Source organism: Microtus oregoni, unplaced genomic scaffold (assembly GCF_018167655.1).
Source record: "Microtus oregoni isolate MIOR12 unplaced genomic scaffold, Mior012 000023F_ref0000262, whole genome shotgun sequence".
Classification (NCBI taxonomy): domain Eukaryota; kingdom Metazoa; phylum Chordata; class Mammalia; order Rodentia; family Cricetidae; genus Microtus; species Microtus oregoni.
In genome coordinates, this window is record NW_024543082.1 from 6,160,475 (window position 1) to 6,184,758 (window position 24,284).

General features: G+C 42.5%; 1 protein-coding gene across 1 annotated transcript in view; it reads right to left on the bottom strand.

Annotated features, from left to right (window-relative positions):
- Positions 1–1,261: 1,261 nt before the first annotated feature.
- Positions 1,262–24,284, bottom strand: part of LOC121462055 (protein mono-ADP-ribosyltransferase PARP14-like) — a 118,134-nt gene continuing 95,111 nt past the window's right edge. Inside the window, exon 15 of the mRNA XM_041673476.1 lies at positions 1,262–1,471. Within this exon, the coding sequence (XP_041529410.1) occupies positions 1,262–1,471 (210 nt within the window). The remainder of the gene's footprint in view (positions 1,472–24,284) is intronic.

The window sequence follows — 24,284 nt, forward strand, 5'->3', positions numbered from 1 at the left end:
AAGTTCACTTTGAGTTAACTTCTCTTTTGCTTTCTATTTTCATCTAGCTGTCCCTGGATTGGTTTAATGAAAACCCCATCCCTCCCCTCCAGACACACCCAACGACCCCGGGCACTCCCAGTCCCATTGTTTCTTCTCTTGCCCTCAACAGAAGTGAGTCAATCCCTGGAGCTGGCAATTCCATGGACTCTGGTCTCTAGTGCACTCACATAGCTGCTCCCTAGCTGGGCTTCGCCTGCACTTTACCCCAGCCATGGCTGAGCTTTGTTTCATCTCTAGAATAACTTCAGTATTCGGGAAAGAAAAACAACATTGTATGAGAGAAGAAAAGGGGCTCAATTATGATCCTCTCAGAATGATCCCTGCTCACTTGGGGAATCACACGTCAGAATTTGATCTGCCTTTTTCCTGCTTCTGAATTCTGTTTTCTCATCTGTGAACACTGTGGCTACAAACTCCCAGTTTTGAGGAACCTGTACTAGACAGCAACCATACTTTCAGGGTGTACAACACAGGGACACAGATGTGGGGACGCAGGAGAGAAGACAGTAAACAGGTGTTGCTGGAGCAGGAGAGCAGGGGCTCCCAGTCTAATTAAGGGAAGGACAGAAGAGCTTATGGGCAGGTGACATGGCACCTGAAGCCTAAGGACTATCGAGAAAGGACCTTAGAGGATTGGGGGAGGGGAGACTCTGGGTGGTGACTCACATGCACAGAATCACTAGGGCTGCAGCATGGTGCTGGAGTAGACTCAGGAGAAAAAAGGCTACCGACCTGCACACTCAAGAGGCCTGGAGGAAACGTGGGCTCTCAGCTGCCACTGAAGGCAGCATTTGCTGACGGATATGAAAAGTTCGGTCTGGAGTGGGGCAAGAGACTGGATCCTAGTGCAGGAGTAAAGAGGGCCGACTGGGACAGGGGTGAGAAGAGCTGGGAACTGTGTTTCCTCAACATGCAATGAGCGGATGTGTGAGACAGTTAGAGGCTTTGCCACTCCAGGGTTAGGGTGTGCTGTCCCTCTGTGGGCCCAGCAGCCCAGTCTGATGAAAACAAAGAGGGCGGGGAGTCTGGAGAGACCTGGAGTCTGACAAAAGGAGGAAGCAGAAGCTACAAACCTTGCCAGACATTTCCAGGTGACTGAACAGGAAGTTGGGGAGTCAGGCAGTGGTTGGGAGTGGGAGTTTGGGCTCAGAATGTCTTTATTTTTCTTTCTTGGATTTAAATATTGTGAAGATAGAAAAGTCCTACGTATGTGTAAATGTTAACACAAAGAAGGGATGTGGAAGATATTGGTGGCACCAGCCATGACTTCCCCAGGCACCAGCAGCAAAGCATTGTGAATGAAAACAGAGGCTTGGAGAATATCTAGGCGGTTTCTACTGATGGCTCCCATTTCTCTGTGGATTATAATCCGACAGGTCACACAACTCCGTGTGAGGCTTGTGAAGATCTTGGTAACACCGAAATGTTTCTGAAAGCACAATAATCAAAAATTAATTCAAAATCAACTGCATAGCACATCCTTGCTTCTGGCCCAGCTTCCCAGTGTTGTCTTCTGACGTCACCTCAACCTTGTTCTGAGCATGCATGCACACTTTGCAGAGGAGGCCTTCACACTAGACTACACCAGTGAACACTCTGAAATACCTCAGCTCAGATGACAGACTGTGGTAGGATATGGATTGCAGTTTTTATTGTATACAAAGTTTCTGTTCTTACAGAAACATGTCTTAGTAATAGAAAGCAGACTTTTAATGTGTTCCTGCTATTGTTCTTCAGGATGTAATTGTCAAATTAGTCTGTCTTTGGATTGCATCATGTTAGAATGCTTAGTTTTAATTGCTGTTTTGAGGGTTGGCATGACAGCTGAGCAGTTACGAGAACTAACTGCTCTTCCAAAGGACCCAGATTGAGCACTTGCATGGCAGCTCACAATCCCTTGTAACTCCAGTTCCAAGAAATGCAATACATTCTTCTGGCTTCTCTGTTCTCTTCATACACATGTGATACACAGACACACATGCAGGCAAAACACTAACTATAAAATAAAAATAAATAAAATTTCTTTCAATGAATCTTGTCTCGGAAGTAAGACAGAATTTCTTTCTATTTCTAAAATGGTCCTCAACATGCATCTGCCATTTTATATTGAGTATTAAATCATAGTAGGGTTCTTAGCATCGACAACAGCGAAAGAAAAATGTTCATTAAATCCGGAAAAAAATGGAAAAGTTCCATGTCCTGCAGTAGCAAATATTCAGCAAGATTTAATTCTTTATGTAAAAAAAAAAAACACATCTGTTGCAATCTGCAAATTTGCCTCCATTTTTAGTAAATGATAAAAGCATATACGAACTCAAGAACTGTCTTAAAATAACTTTGTGAATTATTATCAGTAAGTACGTGGTTAATATACACATTTTCATATATCTGTATTCATAAGGTTGTGCTAATCTTTATCAGTTGTCAGCAGTAGAAGAAAAAGTCCTATCTCACTGTCTGTCAAGTTCAGAGATACTTTCGAGAAAGACAGTTCAGAGAAAGCAAATTGTTACTTAATCCCAAAGAACTGAAACAGTATAGAGAGGGACAGAGACCCACATAGGAGCATTTGCTATTTTGTGGTTTTTTTATATTTATTTATTTATTTCTTAAAGATTTCTGCCTCCTCCCCACGACCGCCTCCCATTTGCCTCCCCCGCCCCCAATCAAGTCCCCCTCCCTCATCAGCCAGAAGATCAATCAGGGTTCCCTGACCTGTGGGAAGTCCAAGGACCACCCACCTCCATCCAGGTCTAAGAAGGTGAGCATCCAAACTGCCTAGGCTCCCACAAAGCCAGTACGTGCAGTAGGATCAAAAACCCATTGTTCTTGAGTTCTCAGTAGTCCTCATTGTCCCCTATGTTCAGCTAGTCCGGTTTTATCCCATGCTTTTTCAGACCCAGGCCAGCTGGCCTTGGTGAGTTCCCCATAGAACATCCCCATTGTCTGAGTGTGTGGGTGCACCCCTCGCGGTCCTGAGTTCCTTGCTTGTGCTCTCTCTCCTTCTGTTCCTGATTTGGACCTTGAGATTTCAGTCCGGTGCTCCAATGTGGGTCTCTGTCTCTGTCTCCTTTCATCGCCTGATGAAGGTTAATATCCAGGAGGATGCCTATATGTTTTTCTTTGGGTTCACCTTCTTATTTAGCTTCTCTAGGATCGTGAATTATAGGCTCAATGTCCTTTATTTATGGCTAGAAACCAAATATGAGTGAGTACATCCCATGTTCATCTTTTTGGGTCTGGCTTACCTCACTCAGGATACTATTTTCTATTTCCATCCATTTGTATGCAAAATTCAAGAAGTCCTTGTTTTTTACTGCTGAGTAGTACTCTAGTATGTATATATTCCATACTTTCTTCATCCATTCTTCCATTGAAGGGCATCTAGGTTGTGTCCAGGTTCTGGCTATTACAAACAATGCTGCTATGAACATAGTTGAGCATAAACTTTTGTTGTATGATAGGGCCTCTCTTGGGTATATTCTCAAGAGTGGTATTGCTGGGTCCAGGGGTAGGTTGATCCTGAATTTCCTGAGAAACCACCACACTGCTTTCCAGAGTGGTTGCACAAGTTTGCATTCCCACCAGCAATGGATGAGTGTATCCCTTTCTCCACAATCTCTCCTGCAAAGGCTATCATTGGTGTTTTTGATTTTAGCCATTCTGACAGGTGTAAGACGGTATCTTAAAGTTGTCTTGATTTGCATTTTCCTGATCACTAAGGAAGTTGAGCATGACCTTAAGTGTTTTTTGGCCATTTGAACTTCTTTTTTTGAGAATTCTCTGTTCAGCTCAGTGCCCCATTTTATAATTGGGTTGATTAGCCTTTTACAGTCTAGTTCCTTGAGTTCTTTATATATTTTGGAGATCAGACCTTTGTCAGTTGTGGGGTTGGTGAAGATCTTCTCCCAGTCAGTGGGTTGCCTTTTTGTCTTAGTGACAGTGTCCTTTGCTTTACAGAAGATTCTCAGTCTCAGGAGGTCCCATTTATTCAATGAGGCCCTTAATGTCTGTGCTGCTGGGGTTATACAAGGAAGTGGTCTCCTGTGCCCATGTGTTGTAGAGTACTTCCCACGTTCTCTTCAATCAGGTTCAATGTGATCAGACTGATATTGAGGTCTTTAATCCATTTGGACTTGAGTTTTGTGCATGGTGATAGATATGAATCTATTTTCATTCTTCTACAGATTGACATCCAGTTTTGCCAGCACAATTTGTTGAAGATGCTCTTTTTTCCATTGTATACTTTTAGCTCCTTTATCGAAAATCAGGTGTTCATAGATTTGTGGGTTAAAGTCAGGGTCTTCTATTCGATTCCATTGGTCGACTTCTCTGTTTTTATGCCAATACCAGGCTGTTTTCAGTACTGTAGCTCTGTAATAGAGTTTGAAGTCGGGGATGGCAATGCCTCCAGAAGATCCTTTATTGTATAAGATTGTTTTGGCTATCCTGGGTTTTTTGTTTTTCCATATAAAGTTGATTATTGTCTTCTCCAGATCTGTGAAGAATTTTGATGGGATTTTGATGGGGATTGCATTGAATCTATAGATTGCTTTTAGTAGAATTGCCATTTTTACTATGTTGATCCTCCCAATCCAGAGCAAGGGAGATCCTTCCATTTTCTGGTGTCCTCTTCAATTTCTTTCTTCACAGACTTAAAGTTCTTGTCAAATAGATCTTTCACTTCCTCGGTCAGAGTTATCCCAAGATATTTCATGCTATTTGTGGCTATTGTGAAAGGTGATACTTCTCTGATTTCCCTCTCTGCTTCCTTATCCTTAGTGTATTGGAAGGCCACTGATTTTTTGGAGTTGATCTTGTATCCTGCCACATTACTAACGGTGTTTATCAGCTGTAGGAGCTCTTTGGTAGAGTTTTTGGGGTCGCTTATATATACTATCAAATCATCTGTAAATAACGAAAGCTTAACTTCTTCCTTTCCAATACGAATCCTCTTTATCCCCTTATGTTGTCTTATTGCTATTGCTAGAACTTCAAGCACTATATTGAAGAGGTATGGAGAGAGTGGACATCCTTGTCGTGTTCCTGATTTTAGTGGGATGGCTTTGATTTTTTATCCGTTTAATTTAATGTTAGCAGTCGGCTTGCTGTAAATAGCTTTTATTATATTTAGGTATGACCCTTGTATCCCTAATCTCTCCAAGACCTTTATCATAAAGGGATGTTGAATTTTGTCGCATGCTTTTTCAGCATCTAATGAAATGATCATATATTTTTTTTTCGTTCAGTTTATTTATATGGTGGATTACATTGATAGATTTGCGTATGTTGAACCAGCCCTGCATCTCTGGGATGAAACCTACTTGATCATAATGGATAATTTTTCAAATGTGTTCTTGGATTCAGTTTGCCAGTATTTTATTGAGAATTTTTGCGTCGATATTCATGAGTGAGATAGGCCTGTAATTCTCTTTCTTGGTTGGGTCCTTGTGTGGTTTTGGTATCAGGGTAACTGTAGATTCATAAAAGGTATTTTGCAATGACTCTTTTGTTTCTATATTGTGAAATACATTAAGGAGTATAGGTATTAGCTCGTCCTGGAAGTTCTGGTAGAATTCTGCATTGAAACCATCTGGTCCTGGGCTTTTTTTGGAAGGGAGGTTTTTGATAACACCTTCTAATTCTTCACGACTAACAGGTCTATTTAGATTGTTCACCTGTTCTTGGTTTAGCTATGTTATATGGTACTAATCTGAAAAAATGTCCATTTCTTTTGCATTTTCTAGTTTTTTTTTTTTTTTTGGTTTTTCGAGACAGGGTTTCTCTGTGGTTTTGGAGCCTGTCCTGGAACTAGCTCTTGTAGACCAGGCTGGTCTCGAACTCACAGAGATCCGCCTGCCTCTGCCTCCCGAATGCTGGGATTAAAGGCGTGCGCCACCACCGCCCGGCTTGCATTTTCTAGTTTTGTGGCATACAGTCTTTTGTAGTATGATATAATGATTCTCTGAATTTCCTCTGTGTCTGGGGTTATGTCCCCCTTTTCATTACTGATCTTATTTATTTGCATGTTCTCTCTCTGTTGTTTATTTAGTTTGGATAGGGGTTTGTCGATCTTGTTGATTTTCTCTAAGAATCAACTTTTTGTTTCATTGATTCTTTGGACTGTTTTCTGTGTTTCTATTTTGTTGATTTCTGCCCTCAGTTTGATTATTTCCAGTCTTCTACTCCTCCTGGGCGCATCTGCTTCTTTTTTTCCTAGAGCTTTCAGGTGTGCTGTTAAGTCTCCAATGTATGCTTTCTCCGTTTTCTTTAAGTGGGCACTTAGTGCTACGAACTTTCCTCTTAGCACTGCTTTCATCGTGTCCCATAGGTTTGAGTATGTTGTCTCTTTATTTTGATTAAATTCAAGGAAGATTTTAATTTCTTTCTTAATTTCTTCCTTGACCCAGGTGTGGTTCAGTTGTTGACTGTTCAGTTTCCATGAGTTTGTCGGCTTTCTGGTGGTAGCATTGTTGTTGCCTTCTAAATTTAGTCCGTGGTGATCTGATAAGACACAGGTGAACACTGATATGTTTTTGTATTTGTGGAGGTTTTCTTTGTTACCGAGTATGTGGTCAATTTTCGGGAAGGCTCCATGAGCTGCAGAGAAGAAGGTATATTCTTTCCTATTTGGGTGGAGTGTTCTATAGATGTCTGTTAAGTCCATTTGCTTCATTACCTCCAACAATTCTCTTCATTCTCTATTAGGTTTCTGTCTGATTGACCTCTCCATTGGTGAGAGAGGTGTGTTGAAGTTTCCTACTACTAGTGTGTGTGGTTTGATGTCTGCCTTGAGTTTTAGTAATATTTCTTTTACATAAGTGGGTGCTTTTATATTAGGGGTGTAGATATTCAGGATTGAAACTTCATCCTGATGAAATGTTCCTGTAATGAGTATAAAGTGTCCATCTCAATCTCTTCTGATTTATTTTAGTTTGAAGTCAACTTTGTTAGAAATTAGTATGGCCACACCTGCTTGTTTCTTAGGGCCATTTGCTTGCAAAACCTTTTCTAACCTTTTACTCTGAGTAGAGGCCTGTCTTTGTGGTTGAGATGTGTTTCTTGTAAACAGCAGAATGTTGGATCCTGTTTTCGTATCCAATCTCTTAGCCTGTGCATTTTTATAAGTTAATTGAGACCATTAATATTAAGTGATATTATTGACCTGTGGTTGTTTACTCAGGTTATTCTTATTGTTTTTGATAGTAGAGTTTGTGTGTCTCCCCTCTTTGAGTTGTGCTGGTGAAGGGTCGCTAGATGCCTGAGTTATTGTAGGCAGTGTTGGCTATGTTGGATTCCTTGGGTTGTGATTTTCCTTCTATTACTTTCTTTAGTGCTGGATTTGTGGCTACATATTGTTTAAATTTGTTCTTATCCTGGAATGTCTTGTTTTCTCCATTGATAGTGAACAATAGCTTGGCTGGGTATAGTAGTTTGGGTTTGCATCCATGGTCTCTTAGTTTCTGCAGTTCCTCTATCCAGGACCTTCTGGCTCTCATGGTTTCCATAGAGAAGTCAGGTGTAAGTCTGATCAGTTTACCTTTATAAGTTACTTGGCCTTTTTCCTTTGCAGCTGTTATTATTCTTTCTTTAACCTGTATATTTTGTGTTTTGATTATTATATGTCAAGGGGATTTTTTTTTTGATCCAGTCTGTTTGGTGTTCTGTATGCTTCTTGAAATTTCAGAGGAATATCTTTCTTTATGTTGGGAAAGTTTTCTTCCGTAAATTTGTTAAAAATATTTTCTGGGCCTTTGAGCTGTGACTCTTCTCCTTCTTCTATCCCTATTATTCTTAGGTTTGGTCTTTTTATTGTGTCCCATATTTCCTGAATGTTTTGTGATGAGAATTTGTTGGCTTTGCTGTTTTCTTTGATCAGTGCGTATATTTTCTCTATGGTGTCTTCAGAATCTGAGATTGTTTCTTCTATCTTTGTATTCTATTGATTATGCTTGTTTCTGTAGGCTCTGCTCATTGACCTAGATTTTCCATATCCAGCTGGTCGTCAGTTTGTGTTTTCTTCCTTGCTTCCATTTCAGTTTTCAATTCTTGAACTGTTTCCATTACCTGTTTGATCGTTTTTTCTTGGTTTCCCAGGGTATCATGTACGTATTTATTCATTTCTTCAAACTTTTTGTTATACTTCTCATCCATTTCTATAAGGGCATTTTTTACATGTTGTTTAAGGGACTCTATTGCTTTCATAAAGTCAATTTTTTCCCACTTCTTCTGTGTTAGGGTGTTCAAATCCTTCTGTTGTAAGATCTTTGGGTTCTGGTGTTTTCATGGTTTTTTTTTTCAGATTGTTGGGTGAATTCTTGCCTTGGCGATTGCACATCTCCTCCTATCGATGCTATCTAATGGGTCTTTGTAGTAATAGGAGCGTTGTGTGCCGTTCTGTTGTATTAGGTGCGGCGGGGCTGTGTCCCCAGCACCCCGGCCGCCTGGCTATCTTATGCCCCGAAATAACAACACACAAACTGTTTTCCTTTAAACACTGCTTGGCCCATTTCTATATAGCCTCTTCTAGGCTAATTCTCACATATTAATTTAGCCTATTTCTAATCATCTGTGTTGCACCCCAAGGTGTGCTTACCGGGAAGACTCTATCCTACTTCCATCCTGGGTCGGAGCTAAATCACGTCTGCCCGGGAGAGCGGAGCATGGTGTCTCTGTCTGAGGCGTCTTACCTCACTTCCTCTTCCTCCCATCATTCTGTTCTGTTTACTCCACCCACCTATGTTCTAAGCTATGAGCCCAAGCAGTTTGTTTATTACTTAACCAATTAAATCAACAGATTGATATATGACACTCCCACATCAGGTCTTTTAAAACAGGAACAGGTTTTCCTGCTGGCCAGGGGCCCTGCTTACAAAATGCCTTCTCTCCGTTTCCTAGGTCCCACCGCTGGCCAAGATCTCTTTCATCACTCAGAAGGGTCTTCCGGACCAGGATCAGGCTCCCCGTTCACCATGGACCTCACCAACAAAAGACCTACCCCTCCGCAGGCCAGCCACCAAAACAGAGAAACTCCCGCTGCCCTCTGCCCTGAGCTCCCTATCCAGCGCCCAAACAGGCTAAACTGGGTGATCCTGCAGCCCTGTGGAATGGAGTGGGAGTGAAGGAGGCCCCTGGGCACAAGCTGGGATATGCCAGGGAGAGAGAGTTCGCAGCAGAGGAGGAACAGCCCCCGCAGAGGGTACCAGCCCTCTCAGGCTAAGGTGGGGGGGATCGGCCAAGGGGGTCGGGGAATGCCCCCGCTCCATTTCCTGTGTCCCGCCATGGGCCAAGAACACTCTCCCCACTCAGGGTGGTCTTCAGGGACAGGACCAGGCTCCCTGTTCACCCGTGGACCTCGCCAATAAAAGGTCTACTACTCTGCAGGTCAAGCCCCCAAAAACGTACTTGATTTAGTTGTAGTGTGCTCTCAGTGTGGGCTTCACTGTTTCATGCTTGGACTATCCTGCGCCGGTGTCCGCTGTGTCTGCCTACTGTTTTGTGTTTTGTTTTGTTTTGTTTTCCTGGTCTTCAATAGAGTTGAACAGGGCCCAGGTGTCTTCAGTTTTCAGCATTCTGCCTGCAGAATGATCCAAACAGCTCTGGGTCTTGGCATAGTGGATACAGCTGGGCAGGTTAGAGCTGGGCTGACTTTGTCCCTAGTTCACACAAACCACAAAGAAAACAGGCAACCTCTTTCCCAGAACTTAGAGTTCCAGAGCTGGGCAAAGGGTTTTCATTTTCACCACACTATCAACTTCTAAGAAATAAAGTCATATTGTAGATCCAAGTCTGAAACAGCCCAAGCAGGCACAAGAGTTTTCACAAAGCAAGATATTTACTGAATTGGGCATCAAAGATCAGCCACCCAGGGACACCAGTAAAGAGTCAGGAGCTGACTGCATCCTTCAAGGTTCCTTTCAGCAAGTATTTAAGCAAAAAATCTGCAAACATCTGCACCAAGTCACTGTTACATTGTTCCCCAGTCAAGGTTCAGGGATAGGGAACTTTCCTAGGAAGATTTCCTGTGATACACCGGTCTTGCCTGGTTTACTCAACTGTGGCATGGGGACTTGCCCACCATACAGGTCTCAACTTGCCAACTAGGATGTCAGTCACCCAGGGAGATTTGGGGAAGTCTTAGGAACTTTAACTTTGTTTCACCCTACTTTTCAAGATGGAAGTCTTATTCAAAATGGCTTCAGTTTGGTTTCTTTTTACAGTCACAATAAAAGTGATATTTACAGTTGAAGTTTCCATCAACACTGGGTCTTTCCACTCTGGGCGACCCCTTAGTGTAATCCAGTGTCAGTCTGTTGGTACAGCACTCTCTAATAGAGCATCTCCAAACTAGGAGTGACGTAGGCTCTCTAATACCCCAGGTGGACGCTGCTGCCTTTGTTACTTTTCCTGTTGCTCTGCTGAGACACCTGACAAAAGCAACTTGAGGGAGAGGGTTATTTTGTCACAGTTCCAGGTTGTGTATCATAGTACAGAAGTCACAGAAACAGGAGTCTGGGATGGCATCAGGATTCAAAGTTGCTGTCACATGGTACCCACAATCAAGGAGCAGAGCAGGAATGGATGCTAATGACAGCTCATGCTCTCCTCTCAATGTCCTATTGAATGGACTCTGTGTCCATTGTGCACCATGCTGAAGAAGAGAGACAACACCTACAGGTAGTGAAACAGCGTGGTCATTAGTAAATTAGCACATGAGTGGGGTCGCTGATGGATCAGGCTACCTTGATCCTCCTGGCAGCCCTGAGCAGGGCAGATGTGGGGTTTATAAGCACAGAAAACACAAACGTCCGTGCCAAGTCACAGTTACAACTTTCCACCAACTTGGGACTTCAGCACCAGGCTGGGACTGTGGCAAAATCCAACTTCACAGACTAAAATTTACAGGATTCTTGGCCTTCCTGGTGTGAAATAACCATTGTTGGCCTACAGGACTGTATTACGAGGTCAGTTCAATAAATCCCCTTTAATATCAATTCTATCCATTCTACCACTTTACAGAACCCTGACTAGCATGTATTACTCTGTCTCAGCTACTTCATGTCACTCTGGTAAAACAGCATGACCAAGGCAACTCATCAAATGAAGGGCTCATTGGACAATGGTTCCGAAGCAATACAGTCCATGATGGCAGAGTGGAGGTGGCAGGCAGCAGACACCTGGAGCAGCACCTGAGAGCTCACATGTAAAACTGCAAACAGAGGCAGAGAACACACTGGGATAGGCAGGACTCTTCTGAAACCTCAAAGCCCTCCCCCAGTGACACACCTCTTCTTCCAACAAGGCCACACCTCCTAATCTGTTCCAAACACTTCTACCCTCTGAGGACCAAGTATTCAAATATGAGTCTCTGGAGGTCGTTTCATTAAAACTACCATGGAAACAACGACAAGGAAAAATCACAGGTTAATTTCCATGTGTGGGAGCACAGTCCAAGAATGGATCTCTGTAAAGGGAATTCTGAGTTCTTGGGAGAAAACTCCAAGAAAACAAGACAAGAGGCTTGTGACCTCTACTCCTTCTAAACTTGGGTTTGTCCCTGGAATGTGCTTTGTGCCCCTGCCAGGTGTAATAAAAAGGATTGGGTTTACTCAAGTAACCCAGTATCTCACTACTGTCATTTAGATAACGTCTCCAGGCACACCCTGTTCTTGTGATTGTACACAGCTTGAATCATGGCTGTATCCTGGCCTGATACAGCCGTGGTCCCTGATAAACCTGGGGGAGAAGAATGGAAGGGTACAAGAGACACAAGAAATGAAGGCAAGACAGGGTTTCTGATCAAACCATGGTTTTATTATTTTACAGAAGCTGTTATATAGCAAATGGGCAAAGAGGGGGAGGAAAGGGTGTCAGGAAACTCCAGTCTGCTGGAATTCAGGTCCAGAGACATCCCTGATAAGTAAATACTGAGGGTCTGTGATTGTTGACTAACAAAGGAAACGCTAATTGTTTCTGAAGCCTGGTTCCTGTAGGTCTCCCTAGGAGATAAGATCCCAGGTTGTTTTCCTATACCCTGCAGAGGGGATAGAGGTAAATATTCTTCTTAACTTGTGAACTTAAGATGCCTGGAAACAAAATGCAGATCTCAAAATATAGGTCTTTGCTTCCAGCATGGCTGAAACTTAAGAAATCATTTTATGTGTATAGATGATTTTCCTGGATGTATGAGTATGTACCATGAGAATGATGGAGACCTAAGATTCCAAGCTACCCGAGGTGTAACCACTGAACCAGCTGGGCTAGACAATCACCTAAGAGACCACACCCAAGAAGGTAGATTTACATGGTGCCTTGCTAAAGAGATGGGAGGAATAATAAGTTCTTTGATGAGATAATGTACCTTTGCCTTTCCAGAAACTCTACCTTCTGTGCAGTCACCACAGACAGACCAAGCACAAAGCCCTGTGAGGTCTGTCTGTAACTATTTTCCTTCTAACCTCTTTTTCACCCTCCTTTCTTCCTCTCCCTTCTTCCCCTCCCTCCTTCTTCTTCCTCTTCTTCCTTCTCCTTCCTTTTCTCCCCTTCTCTTCATTTTTCTCCTCCTCCTTTTCTTCTCCTTCTCTACTGACCTGAGCCTGAGTATGTGCTCCCCACCACTTTGGGCTTCCTTAATCTTTATCTGAAGCTCCCTCCCCTCTGGCCATGGGTTGGCCTCCATTGATAAATGTGCAGGTTTAGCTCAAATAGCCTGGTTTTCTTTCTCTCTTCCACCTTCCTCCCCAGGAGGGACATTGGCATTTACATTGCCCTGCATTTTTAATTTTAAGCTCACATAAAACTGCCTTCAAGCTTTCTTCTGAGCCCATTCTTAGATTCTTTACTAAGGAAACTACGAACTCCAAGAAGGGACACCAATTTCCCTGTAGCAGTATCCATCTAGAAAGCATTGCCATAAATAAGGGGGAAAAAGTCATTATTTATTATGACTACCTACTAAGACAAAATGATGTGGAATTCCTCTCTATATGCTGTAAATATAAAAATATATAGCTGTCAATTTGGGAGCGTAGGTCCCAGTCCCTCGCATCTATCCCTGCCCCAAGCCTGGTCTGGACTCCAAATCCCAGCTGACCAGGTCCTGTCCCCTCCCTAGGGGTGGGGTCAGGACTACTCCCCAGGGTATATAAGTGATCCCCCAAAAGGGAAACACATGGTCTCCCTTTCTTCCTCCCAGGGGTTGCATTTCTGTGGCTTCCCGGTTCCCCCTCAGGGACACCCGAGACTGCAGATCTCCCGTTAAACCTGGATAGTTCTTTTCTTTTTTTTTTCACTCTTTTTTTTATTTATTTAATTATTAAAGATTTCTGTCTCTTCCCCGCCACCGCCTCCCATTTCCCTCCCCCTCCCCCAATTAAGTCCCCCCCCCAGCCCGAAAAGCAATCAGGGTTCCCTGTCCTGTGGGAAAACCTGGATATTTCTTAATTTGGCTTATTTTGATTCGGCTTGATTGGGAATTTTTTGTGTCAGCAGGGAGCTAATATTAAGAAATATTCCTAACATTTTGGAGGTTCTGCCAAGCTAGGGCAGTCCCTTTCCATGTGTCAGGCCATGTGTTGAAAGGCCCCTCGTCTACAATTCGAACTCTCTATGCCATGCTTAAAACCGGCTTCTGGGCTACAGCTGCTGCATCTTGGTGAGTCCCTTTTCTTGTCTATGCTATAAGGTTTTGGGGGGACCCATACATACCTATTTTTGTCATTTTCAGATTCACTCTTTTTGCCAGATGTGTGTCCAGGCCAACCCACAAGGAGCTCTCTACATACACCAGCTTTATAGACACCAACTGGGTAAAGATTGACAGGTTAATTTTACCCATATGCCTACTCATAAAAAACTCTGTTATCTCTTAACACTTGTGGACACTTTTACAGGATGGATAGAAGCGTTTCCAGTCTCAAGGGAAACAGCAGATGTGGTGGCTCAGGGTCATGAAGCTGGTGTCAGAATCTCTCAACATCTGCACAATGGGACTCATCAAACAACTAACTCTCCACTGAATTCAGGTTATCTTGGCCCTTGCCTCAGGGCCACCCCACATTCCTCTAAGGGCCTGAGTCCTTTTGAGTTGCTTTATGGCAGGTCCTTCCTCCTTAACCATCAGTTAACCATTTAACCTCCCAGTTCAAATTCCTCCACTAGCGGGGTGCTTACCCTACCTCTCCCTTTTAAGGTCCCTTCTCCGTTCACATGCTGACAGCTGTCTTCCTGCCACCACAGCAGTGGACCCTAGTGCCCCTAAACCTGCCCCGCTCTCCCCAGGGGACAGAGTACTCCTCAAACAGTTAACTCCGAGGTCTCTTGAACCTCAAGGGACAGGACATCACACAGTAATCCTCACCACCCCCTCGGCTACCAAGCTCTTGGGACATCCATGCTGGTATCATCTTGCCAGGCTCAAGCGGGCACCTACTCAAGACACTTGGTCTGTCCAGCAGACAGGACCTTCCACCCTCCAGTTTTCCAGGATGCCACAATAAAGGGCTTACCTGCTCCTCATTCTGGCACACTCATCTTTATCAATAACAATTTTTTTCCTAGACACTTGCCTTCTCATCTCCCTTAAGGAACAGTTGCCGGGCGATGGTGGTGCATGCCTTTAATCCCAGCAATCGGGAGGCAGAGACAGGCGGATCTCTGTGAGTTCGAGACCAGCCTGGTCTACAGAGCTAGTTCCAGGACAGGTTCCAAAGCCACAGAGAAACCCTGTCTCCAAAAAACAAAACAAAACAAAAGAAAAAAAAGGAACATATGCCTGCCTTCTCTGGGATGACAGTTCATGGGATGCCTTTCAGCCACACCTCTCGCTAAACGTGAACACCTGGCTCTCCCCTTCCCCACGCCACCCCATGCCCACAGGAAGTAGGAGATTTAAGTCTATGCTCTTTGTTCCCAAAGAGAGCCTAAGTATTTGTCATAAATACCATTCCAATTTTCTGTCACCCCTATATCCAAAGAGTCTGGAATGTCAAGTTGGGAGTGTAGTCCCCAGTCCCTCGCATCTATCCCAGCCCTCAGGCCTGGTCTGGACTCCAAATCCCAGCTGGCCTGGGATTGGGGTCAGGACTACTCCCCAGGGTATTTAAGTGAGCCCTCAAAAGAGAAACACTTGGTCTCCCTTTCTTCCTCCCAGGGGTCGTGTTCCCATGTCTTCCTGGTTCCCCCTCGGGTCCACCCAAGAGTGCAGATCTCCCATTAAACCTGGATATTTCTTAATTTGGCCTGTTTTGATTTGGTTTGATTGGGGATTTTTGCATCAGCAGGGAGCTAACATTAAGAAATATTCCTAACAATAGTTAGGCTGGAAAAGATATATAGAGAGAATTGCAGGGTCAGGGAGAAGCCATGTAGCTGTTGAAGGAGAGAGATGTCGGATGACAGACTGAAATTTACCAGTAGGCCACAGCCACATAGCAATACACAGATTAATAATAATGAGTTAATTTAAAATATAAGAGCTAGCTTGCAATACACTTAAGTGATTGGCCAAACAGGCTTTTATACAGTTTCTGTTTACTTCTTTTGGGTCAGGGCACCCAGGAAACAATCAGCCTCCAATTACAACAAAATGATGCTTATTACAAGCAATCTGCTCAACAGATTTTGAAGTATGAAACCTTTTAATGTTATCAGTCAAACACCAACTACACACTTTCTACACTTTCTAAGATAAATGAAAACAGTCCTCAAGTAAGAAGATTTGAAAACACTGTTTGACACAACACAGCTCACCCCATATCAGCTTGGTAATTGGGGTGACCATCTACATTGTCTTTAATCCAAAGGAATAAACTATTTTCTTATCTCTGGAGTGAATGTGAGTCAAAATCAGAATTTTTCCATCCTTGGGAATTTGGGTGATAATAATATAATCTTCTTTGACAATTGCATTTCAAAGTTATGACTCCCAGGTTTTTGTAAAGACATTCCCTGAGGGAAAACTGACCAGAGATTTTTAAATGAAAAGGTTTTTAATACTTCTCCAAAGGATGTGCAGAGGATGAGCACTGACAGATGTTTAAGAATAAAAATGAAGAAAGTTTCACCCTTTTTTTTGCATCTTAGGGAATCAAATTTTTCAGTTTTTATTTGCATTTACTGTATGCAGCCATAGAATACACAGGTGTGACTATGTGAACATGGTCCTGTTACAGAGAGAGAACTTGAGTTTCATTAAAATTTCTAAATATTATTTGTGTGTGTGTGTGTGTGTGTGTGTGTGTGTGTGCGAGAGAGAGAGAAAGAGAGAGAGAGAGAGAGAGAGAGAGAGAGAGAAGAGAGAGAGAGGACAGGGGGGTACGGAGGCCAGAGATCAGGCCATCAGGCTCACTGAGTCATCTAACAGGCCCAAATTTCACGCAACTTTTAAATCTCTTATAGTATCAGTGTCCTTTTGGTTTCCATCAAAGCACTACAAAATTTAAAAGTCATTCTTATTATCAAGTCAGTACAGAAAGAAACAATGTACTGTGGCTGGAGAGATAGCTCAGCTTTTAAGAGCACTGAGGGATTTTTCTGAGGTCTTCGGTTCAATTCCTAGCACCTACATGGTGGCTCACAGTTGTCTGTAACTCCAGTCCCGTGGGATCTGATGCCTTCTTTTGAATTTGTAGTGTACTAGGAATTCACATACAGCACAGACTCATATGACAGAAAAATACCCACATTCATAGAAAATTAAGTAATAAAATAAAATAATAAAAAACAGTGTACAGTATTTGGTACCCTTGGCCTCTTTTTCTTGCTTTTCTTTCTTTCTTTCCTTCCTTCCTTCCTTCCTTTCTTTTTTTCTTTCTTTCATTTTTGGATTCTTGAGACAGGGGTTCTCTGTGTAGCTTTGGAGCCTGTCCTTGGACTTGCATTGTAGACCAGGTGGCATCAAACTCACAGAGATCTATCTGCCTTTGCCTCCTGAGTGCTGGTATTAAAGGCATGCGCCAAAACTTCCTGGCTCCTTGGCCTCTCTTCTGACTAGTGTGCAGACTTCCTCCAGGCCCATGGCTAAAAATGATGAATCATTGATTTCACCATTGTCTTGCTTACCAGGGGTCAGCTGCAGTCTGTTTGAGTTTTGTCTGTATTTCCACCAAACGGCACATTTAATTCTCTAGATTCATTTCCCAGGGGTACTATAACAAAACCAATAAATTGGATAACTCAAAACAATAAATAAAATAATGATTTTCCTATTGTCCTGGAGTCTGAAACTCCAAACTAAGATGCTAAGTGGCTTCCTGCAGAAACCCAAGGAAAAAAACTCCCCTGTTTCTCATTTCACTCAGTCCTTGGCATTTGTTGGCTTGTAGTTCATCACTCCAGCCTCTGTCTTCTTCATCACAAGCTGATTTGATTCCCAGTGTCTGTACAAATCTCTGTGCACAGATTTCCTGTTTCTTACAGACTCTGGTCCTCAGGTTTTTTTTTTTTTTATTTCTGTATGATCAGAAGCAACTTGTAGAGGAATGGGCTTATTTCATCTTGCATTTGCAGGTAATAGCCCATCTCTGAAGGAAGACAGGGCAGGATTCTGGGGGTGGGAACTGAAGAAGAGGTCATGAAAAAGTGCTGCTTACAGGCTTGCTCCTCATAGCTTGCAAGCCTACTTTCTTATACAACTCAGGACAACCTGTACAGGGATGGTACTGACCACAGTGAACTCGACCCTTCCACATTAATCATTAATCAAGAAAATGCTAAATAATAACATTAATAAATTAATGCAACTTCTCTTTTAAAAAAGTAAAAGAAAATACCTGACCGGCCAATCTGGTGGGGGCATTTTCTCAGTTGAAGCTATACCGAAGTGACAAAAAGCTTACATGTGGCATATGTGCAAATATGTATGTGTGTGTGCTCATGCATTAAGCCCCATGTGGAAGCCAGAGGAAGACATTGAATATCTTCCTCTATTAGCTCCATCTTACTTTTTTGAGAAAGGGTTTCTGTTGTAACCTGCTGGGGGTCTGGTCTGTCACCTGAGTACTTTGTCCCTTTAAAAAGCAACCCCACCCACTTCCAACTTCCAAGGGGATCTCCAGCCTCTTCAGCCTGCTCTCTCTCTTTCTCTTTTCATCCCTCTTCTGCAGGGGTAAGCACTGACTCTCTACCTTCTTCCTTTCCCCTTTTCTTTCTTCTCTCTCCCCTCACTCTTTTCTTTTTCTCTCTCCCCTCACTCTTTTCTTTTTCTCTCTCTCCTCTTCTCCCATCTCTTCCACAACTCCATATTCTTATAAATAAACTTTATACCAAAGCTTTCTCTCTGAATGGTATATATCTATCGTTCTGTCTCTCACCTGCTGCAGTCTCCCCACCCACAAGGGTACCTGCTGAGGCCTCAGGTCACTCAATTCTTTATGAATGATAGCATTGGTTCTGTGAACTCAGCAGGCTATCATTTGCGGCGGAAGACTGTATGATGTATTTGCATGATGGTACACCTTGGAAGGGCCCATAGAGACCCACCAACCATGCATCTCTTCCCCTGCAACAACTCTACTTTCCCAACAAAAAAGCCAACTTTCTCTCCCTCACTTTTCATTTAACTTTATGTGAAAGTTAATTTCAATTGTGTGTAAATGTATGTGTACTTACTGTTTAATGTTTTAAGTAGTCTGTTATTTGTAACTCATTCCAGACTAAGAAAGAAATAAGACTCATATTTTAAACTGGAATATACTTTTAAATCTCTTACAACATACTGTATATTAAAATACATTAATTTTCCCCCACTACTGTAAGCTTCTATTGCAAACATTTTTTCTTCTTTGTCTTTCACAAGAATAAATCTCACTTGTTAAGTTAAAAACCAGTACACTCAAGCGTGGACCCAATTCTCCGGACAGATTCTATCCTGTAGTCATAACTTATCTATACCTGATAAACAGCCCTCAAGTGCAAAGAGATCTGGGGAATATGGCATTTAAATGTTTATTGAAAGACTTTTCATGACAGAGAGACAGGTTGGCTGCTAGCAGCAGCACTCTGTTTCCTCCAAAGAAGACAGAAGACTAATAGGCACAGAACAACATTCATGCACAATTTTCTTTATCAAGTGAAAGCTCCAACCACTGGGAATAACTTCCACTCATCTAAACTGAAGATCTCCAGATGCAAAGAATCAAATTGAATCCACTTGCCTAACATCTCAGGCCAAGGGAGGCTTCTCTTCCTACAGATTTCATAACCCACAGGATCTTCTGAAGCCTGGAAGGCCCTACTTTTAACAACAGAAGACACATACAGTCCAGATGCCCTTGCCCTTGAAAACAATGGAGGATGCCAAGAAGGCTCTAAGTAGCTAGTAGAGTAAGTCCTCTATCATTTTTTAATCAATAACTCAAGTAAAATATTATCCTTCTCAAAGATCTCTGATGTAATGTGACAGCTGAGAGGTTTTGTCAGTTTAAATAAACAACCTTGCCAAACAAATTTCAGTATAACTTCTTAACATGTTCTAAACAAAAGGTGTTTTAAGAAATACAATTACAAGTTATTGAGCTGTGTACCTACAAGTTATAAATGTCTAAGGACAAATGAAAGTTATCAAATTTCTCTCTCACAGAGCCTTTCATACTATTCACTGATCATTCTCTAAAGGTATTTTTCATTGTACAAAAACATCTGTCACAGTCATTCTGACATAAATATGATACTGTTTATACAATGTACATGTCTAAAACTTATGTTTCCACAAACTCCAAAAATTAGTTGTGAGTTCCGGGGAGGCATATTGAAGGATCCACCTTAAACAGGTCAGATACACCCCTCTTAATTCCCTGATGCTAAAAAAATTTTTTCTTCCTAAACTTAACTCTGTCCTCTGCTCTGCCAACACCTTGCCAGATCCAAGAGACACCGGACAGTTCCACACCACAATTCCTGGACAGGAGTAAAGCAACCAGTTACCCCAGGATGTAACCAGCACCCAGCTTCCTCAGGACCCCCAAGAAAAAGTTCGATACCCACAAATAAGCAGGAAGCAGTCTTGAGAATTGCATTCCCAATTCCCTCAACCTGCCAGGCCTAACTTCCTGCATTTTTATTATAAGAAAAAGGCCTGGTCTGTCACCTGGGTACCCTGTCCCTTTTAGAAACAATCCTGCCCACTCCCAACCTCCCCACTTCTGGCAAGGCAAGAGGCAAGCAGATCTCCTGCCTCCTCTTCAGCCTGCCCCGCCGCTGTCATTCCTTTACTGAAGAGGTAATTACTGCCTCTCTCTTTTCACATTCCCCCTTCTTTCTTCTCTCTGCCCTCTTTCCTTCCTCTTTCTCTGCCCCCCTTATCTCTCTCTCCTTCTCCCATCCCCTCCATAATGACTTATACTCATAAATAAACTCTATACCCAAGCACTCTCTACATGGATTATCTGTCTATCTCTCACGTGTCCCTGTCCTGCCAGGGTCACAGTGCCATAAATCTTTCAGTTTCTCATCAAATCTGAAGCTCACAGTATTAACAAGGCTGACTAACTGGAAGCTCTAGATAGCTGTCTGTGTCTATCCTTCCCCAACCCCTGATTTTGGGGTGACAGGCACACTTTGTGATTCCTAGCTTTTATGTGGATGCTGGGATTTGAAATCAGGTTCTCTGACTTTAAAAGCAAGTTCTCATTCTTTGAACCATCTCCCCAGACCCCCATATACTGGCAGAATTCATATGCCCAAATAAAATCATATTCACAAGTATGATAGTCAGAACTTCAACACATTGTTTAAAAAGATATAATTTGTCTCACACTAGGAACATTAACAAACACATGTCTCTTTCCAGTGTCAGAATTTATTGACTAGCAAATTCATAAGGTATGATGGTTTTATTGCCAGTAATTTCCGAGAGACCCAGGCTTTCCTTGCCATCTCTGGCTGAGGCCAACATAGGTTCTGATGACTGACGTTTTCTGTCCTGCCTGGTTCCTGCATTTGTTGTCCCCCCAAAATATCACATTAATTATAAACTGATTGGCCCATTAGCTCAGGCTTCGTATTAACTCTTACAATTTATATTACCCCATTATTCTAGTATGTTAGCCACATGGCTTGGTACCTTTTTCAGCAGGGCAGGTCACATCTTCCTTCTTCTGTGTCTGGGCAGGACTGCAGAGGAATGGGCTTTCCTATTCCCAGAATTCTCCTGTTCTCATTGCCCCCACCTCTACTTTCTGTCTGGTTGTCCCACTTATACTTTCTGCTTGGCTTTATATGGATGCAGTAGTCCACATGTTGGGCACTATTTATTGTCTGAGGTTTCTGTCCTGCCCAGTTCCTGCAGTCATCAAGTCCCAAAGAAATCAAACAGAGGTCTACATTAACTATAAACTGATTGGCCCATTAGCTCAGGCTTCGTATTAGCTCTTATAATGTATATTAGTTCATTATTCTTATCTATGTTAGTCACATGGCTCAGTACCTTTTTCAGCAGGGAAGGTCACATCTTCCTTCTTCTGTGTCTGGGCAGGACTGCGGAGGAATGGACTTCCTTCTTTCCAGAATTCTTCTGTTCTCATTGTCCCACCTCTAATTCCTGTCTGATTGTACTGCCTATACTTCCTGCCTGTTTACTGGCCAATCAGTGTTTATTTAAAACATAATTGTCAGAATGCAGAAAATTCTACCATACTACTTCACTCACTTGTTTTGTGGGATTGTTTTGTGACTTATGTCTACACGTGGTGGCCATATGGGTTTAAATTCCATGCCTCCCAGGCTCCATGGGCCTGGACAGTCTCTGCCCACCTGGTTTGCTCTTTCCTGAACGGTTTTTAAATCCTTGTCACAGTGCAGTGCCTATACAGGGTGAGTCAGAGTGCAAGTGGCTGCCAAACACTGCAGCCCCTCAGGGTGACTCATTGTCATGTGGTGGCATATGCAGCTTCTGGGTTGCTGTTCTCTGCCCCTGGATTCTGGGTTTCTGGTTCCGTGTATGGAATTGATTTAATTACAATTACCTTGTTGAGCAATTACTTTGTTGTAATAGGAGCGGCGAGGCTGCATCCCAAGCACCCTGGCTGCCTGGCTAGCTTATGCCCCGAAATAACAACACACAAATTGTATTCATTTAAACACTGCTTGGCCCATTTCTATCTAGCCTCTTCTAGGCTAACTCTCGCATCTGGACTAGCCCATTTCTAATAATGTTTGTAGCACCCCAAGGTGCGCTTACCGGGAAGATTCTAGCCTATGTCCATCCTGGGTCGGAGCTGAATCGCGTCTGCCCGGGAGAGCGGCACATGGCGTCTCTGAGCTTACTTCCTCTTCCTCCCAGCATTCTGTTCTGTTTATTCCTCCCACCTATGTTTTAACCTATGAGGCCAAGCAGTTTCTTTATTACTTAACCAATGACCTTCCTCCATCAATATTTCCCAGTTTTAAACAAATACTAAGGCAGACGTAGAAATAGGACCCCGTTTGCATCACCTTTGCAGTGGTTCTAGAAGTGACTCAGCAACTGTGCCACCTTATGGATAATAGGTAATATGGTAGTTTTCATTTCCAACTCAACTTTTACTGCCTTCTTTACTATGCTTTCTTTACAATGGATTATATCATGCGAGGTTTGTATGATTATGGGGATACCTCAATTTACTGGTTACTAGGTTTTATTTTGCTTCTCCATATTCTATCATTAAGAAAGAATATGGCACTCCTAGGAACAATATTATCTTTACGGACTAATAATGAACAGCTAGTTGACAGAATTAAAATAATCAAAAATCAGAGGTTATCAGAACAAGCAGATACTATGATAGACAGAATTGACTCCATATCTAAGACTACTAGGAAGTTATCTGAAAGATTTCATACTGTTGAATTTGACATTCAAAAGTTATCAGAAAGTTTTGATAAATTAACAGACAGAATGTACCTCCAGGATGGCTATCAAGAAAAGTCCAAGAAGGAGATGTTATTTTAAAGGAGAACATTAAAACCTTGGAATCACATGTGCAGGATGAGGACCAGAGACTTGATATCTCCATGAAATCACTAGAAATATATACAGGCCAGAAGATTCAGGCTTTACAAAAGACAATGATAAAAAGATTTGAAATGATTGAGGAAATTATTGGAGCTGATAAACAGGGAAAGAAGTCACAAGGACAGGATGCAACATCACCAGTGGCTGTCAGAACTGGATTACCCAGGGTTTTAGCATCCCACCCTGTAATTTACTCTGACAAAGCATCAACTTCTAAAGGCTTGAAGCTCCCTCAGCAGTTCTGCCCAGACCACCGAAGAGGCAAAATATGAGCTGCCCTACTGAGAAAGGTACCGAGCCATGTGGCTAACATAGATAAGAATAATGGGTTAAATTAAGCTACAAGAGCTAATAAGTAGCGTGAGCTAATGGGCCAGTTTTATAACTTATGGAGATCTCTGTGTGATTTTCTTTGGGACTCGGCAGTTTACCCCAATCCATCCTTACCGGCCTAGGATGACCCTGTCTGCTACCCCTTCTTTCTCAGATCTTGGTGGAAACCTCCACTTGCTGTGCCAGCATGGCAACTGTCATTCTTCTGAGCTAGGGACATTGGGATTAACACACAACACAACTTCAGGTTCTGCAGACAAGCCTTTATTCCACTTTCTCACACAGTATATATAGCCCTCAGCAGGGGATGCCAAGCCAACAAAAGCAGGAAGCTCATCACCATAACTCAGTGGCTTAGGGGTAAACATCCTTTGAAACATTGCTGAAAATAACAAATTTTTAATGTTTTTGTTTCTGTTTTCAACCAACTGCAAGAGTGCAAAACAGATCAAGTGGAGCTTGTCCTCTAGGGACCCAACACTATGGGAGGCAAAATTGACTCTATCTAAGGGCACTAGGAAATTTCCTGAAAGGGTTCATACAGTTGAGTTTGACATTCAGAAGTTATCACAAAGTTTTGGTAACTTAACAGACAGAACATAACTCCGGGATGGATGACAATCTACACAATATCCAAGAAAAGTTCAAGGAGGAGATTTTATCTTTAAAAGTGATCATTAAAACCTTGGAATCACATGAGCAGAATGAGGACCAGAAAACTGATACCTTAGTGAAATCACTAGAAACATATGCAAGTCAGGAGATTCAGGCTTTACAAAAGACCATGATAAAAAGATTTGAAATGATTGAGGAAATGATTGGAGCCGATGAACAGGGAAGGAAAGCACAAGGACAGGATACAATGTCCCACTGGCTGCCAGAACTGGTTTATCCAGGGTTTTAGCATACTATCTGGTAA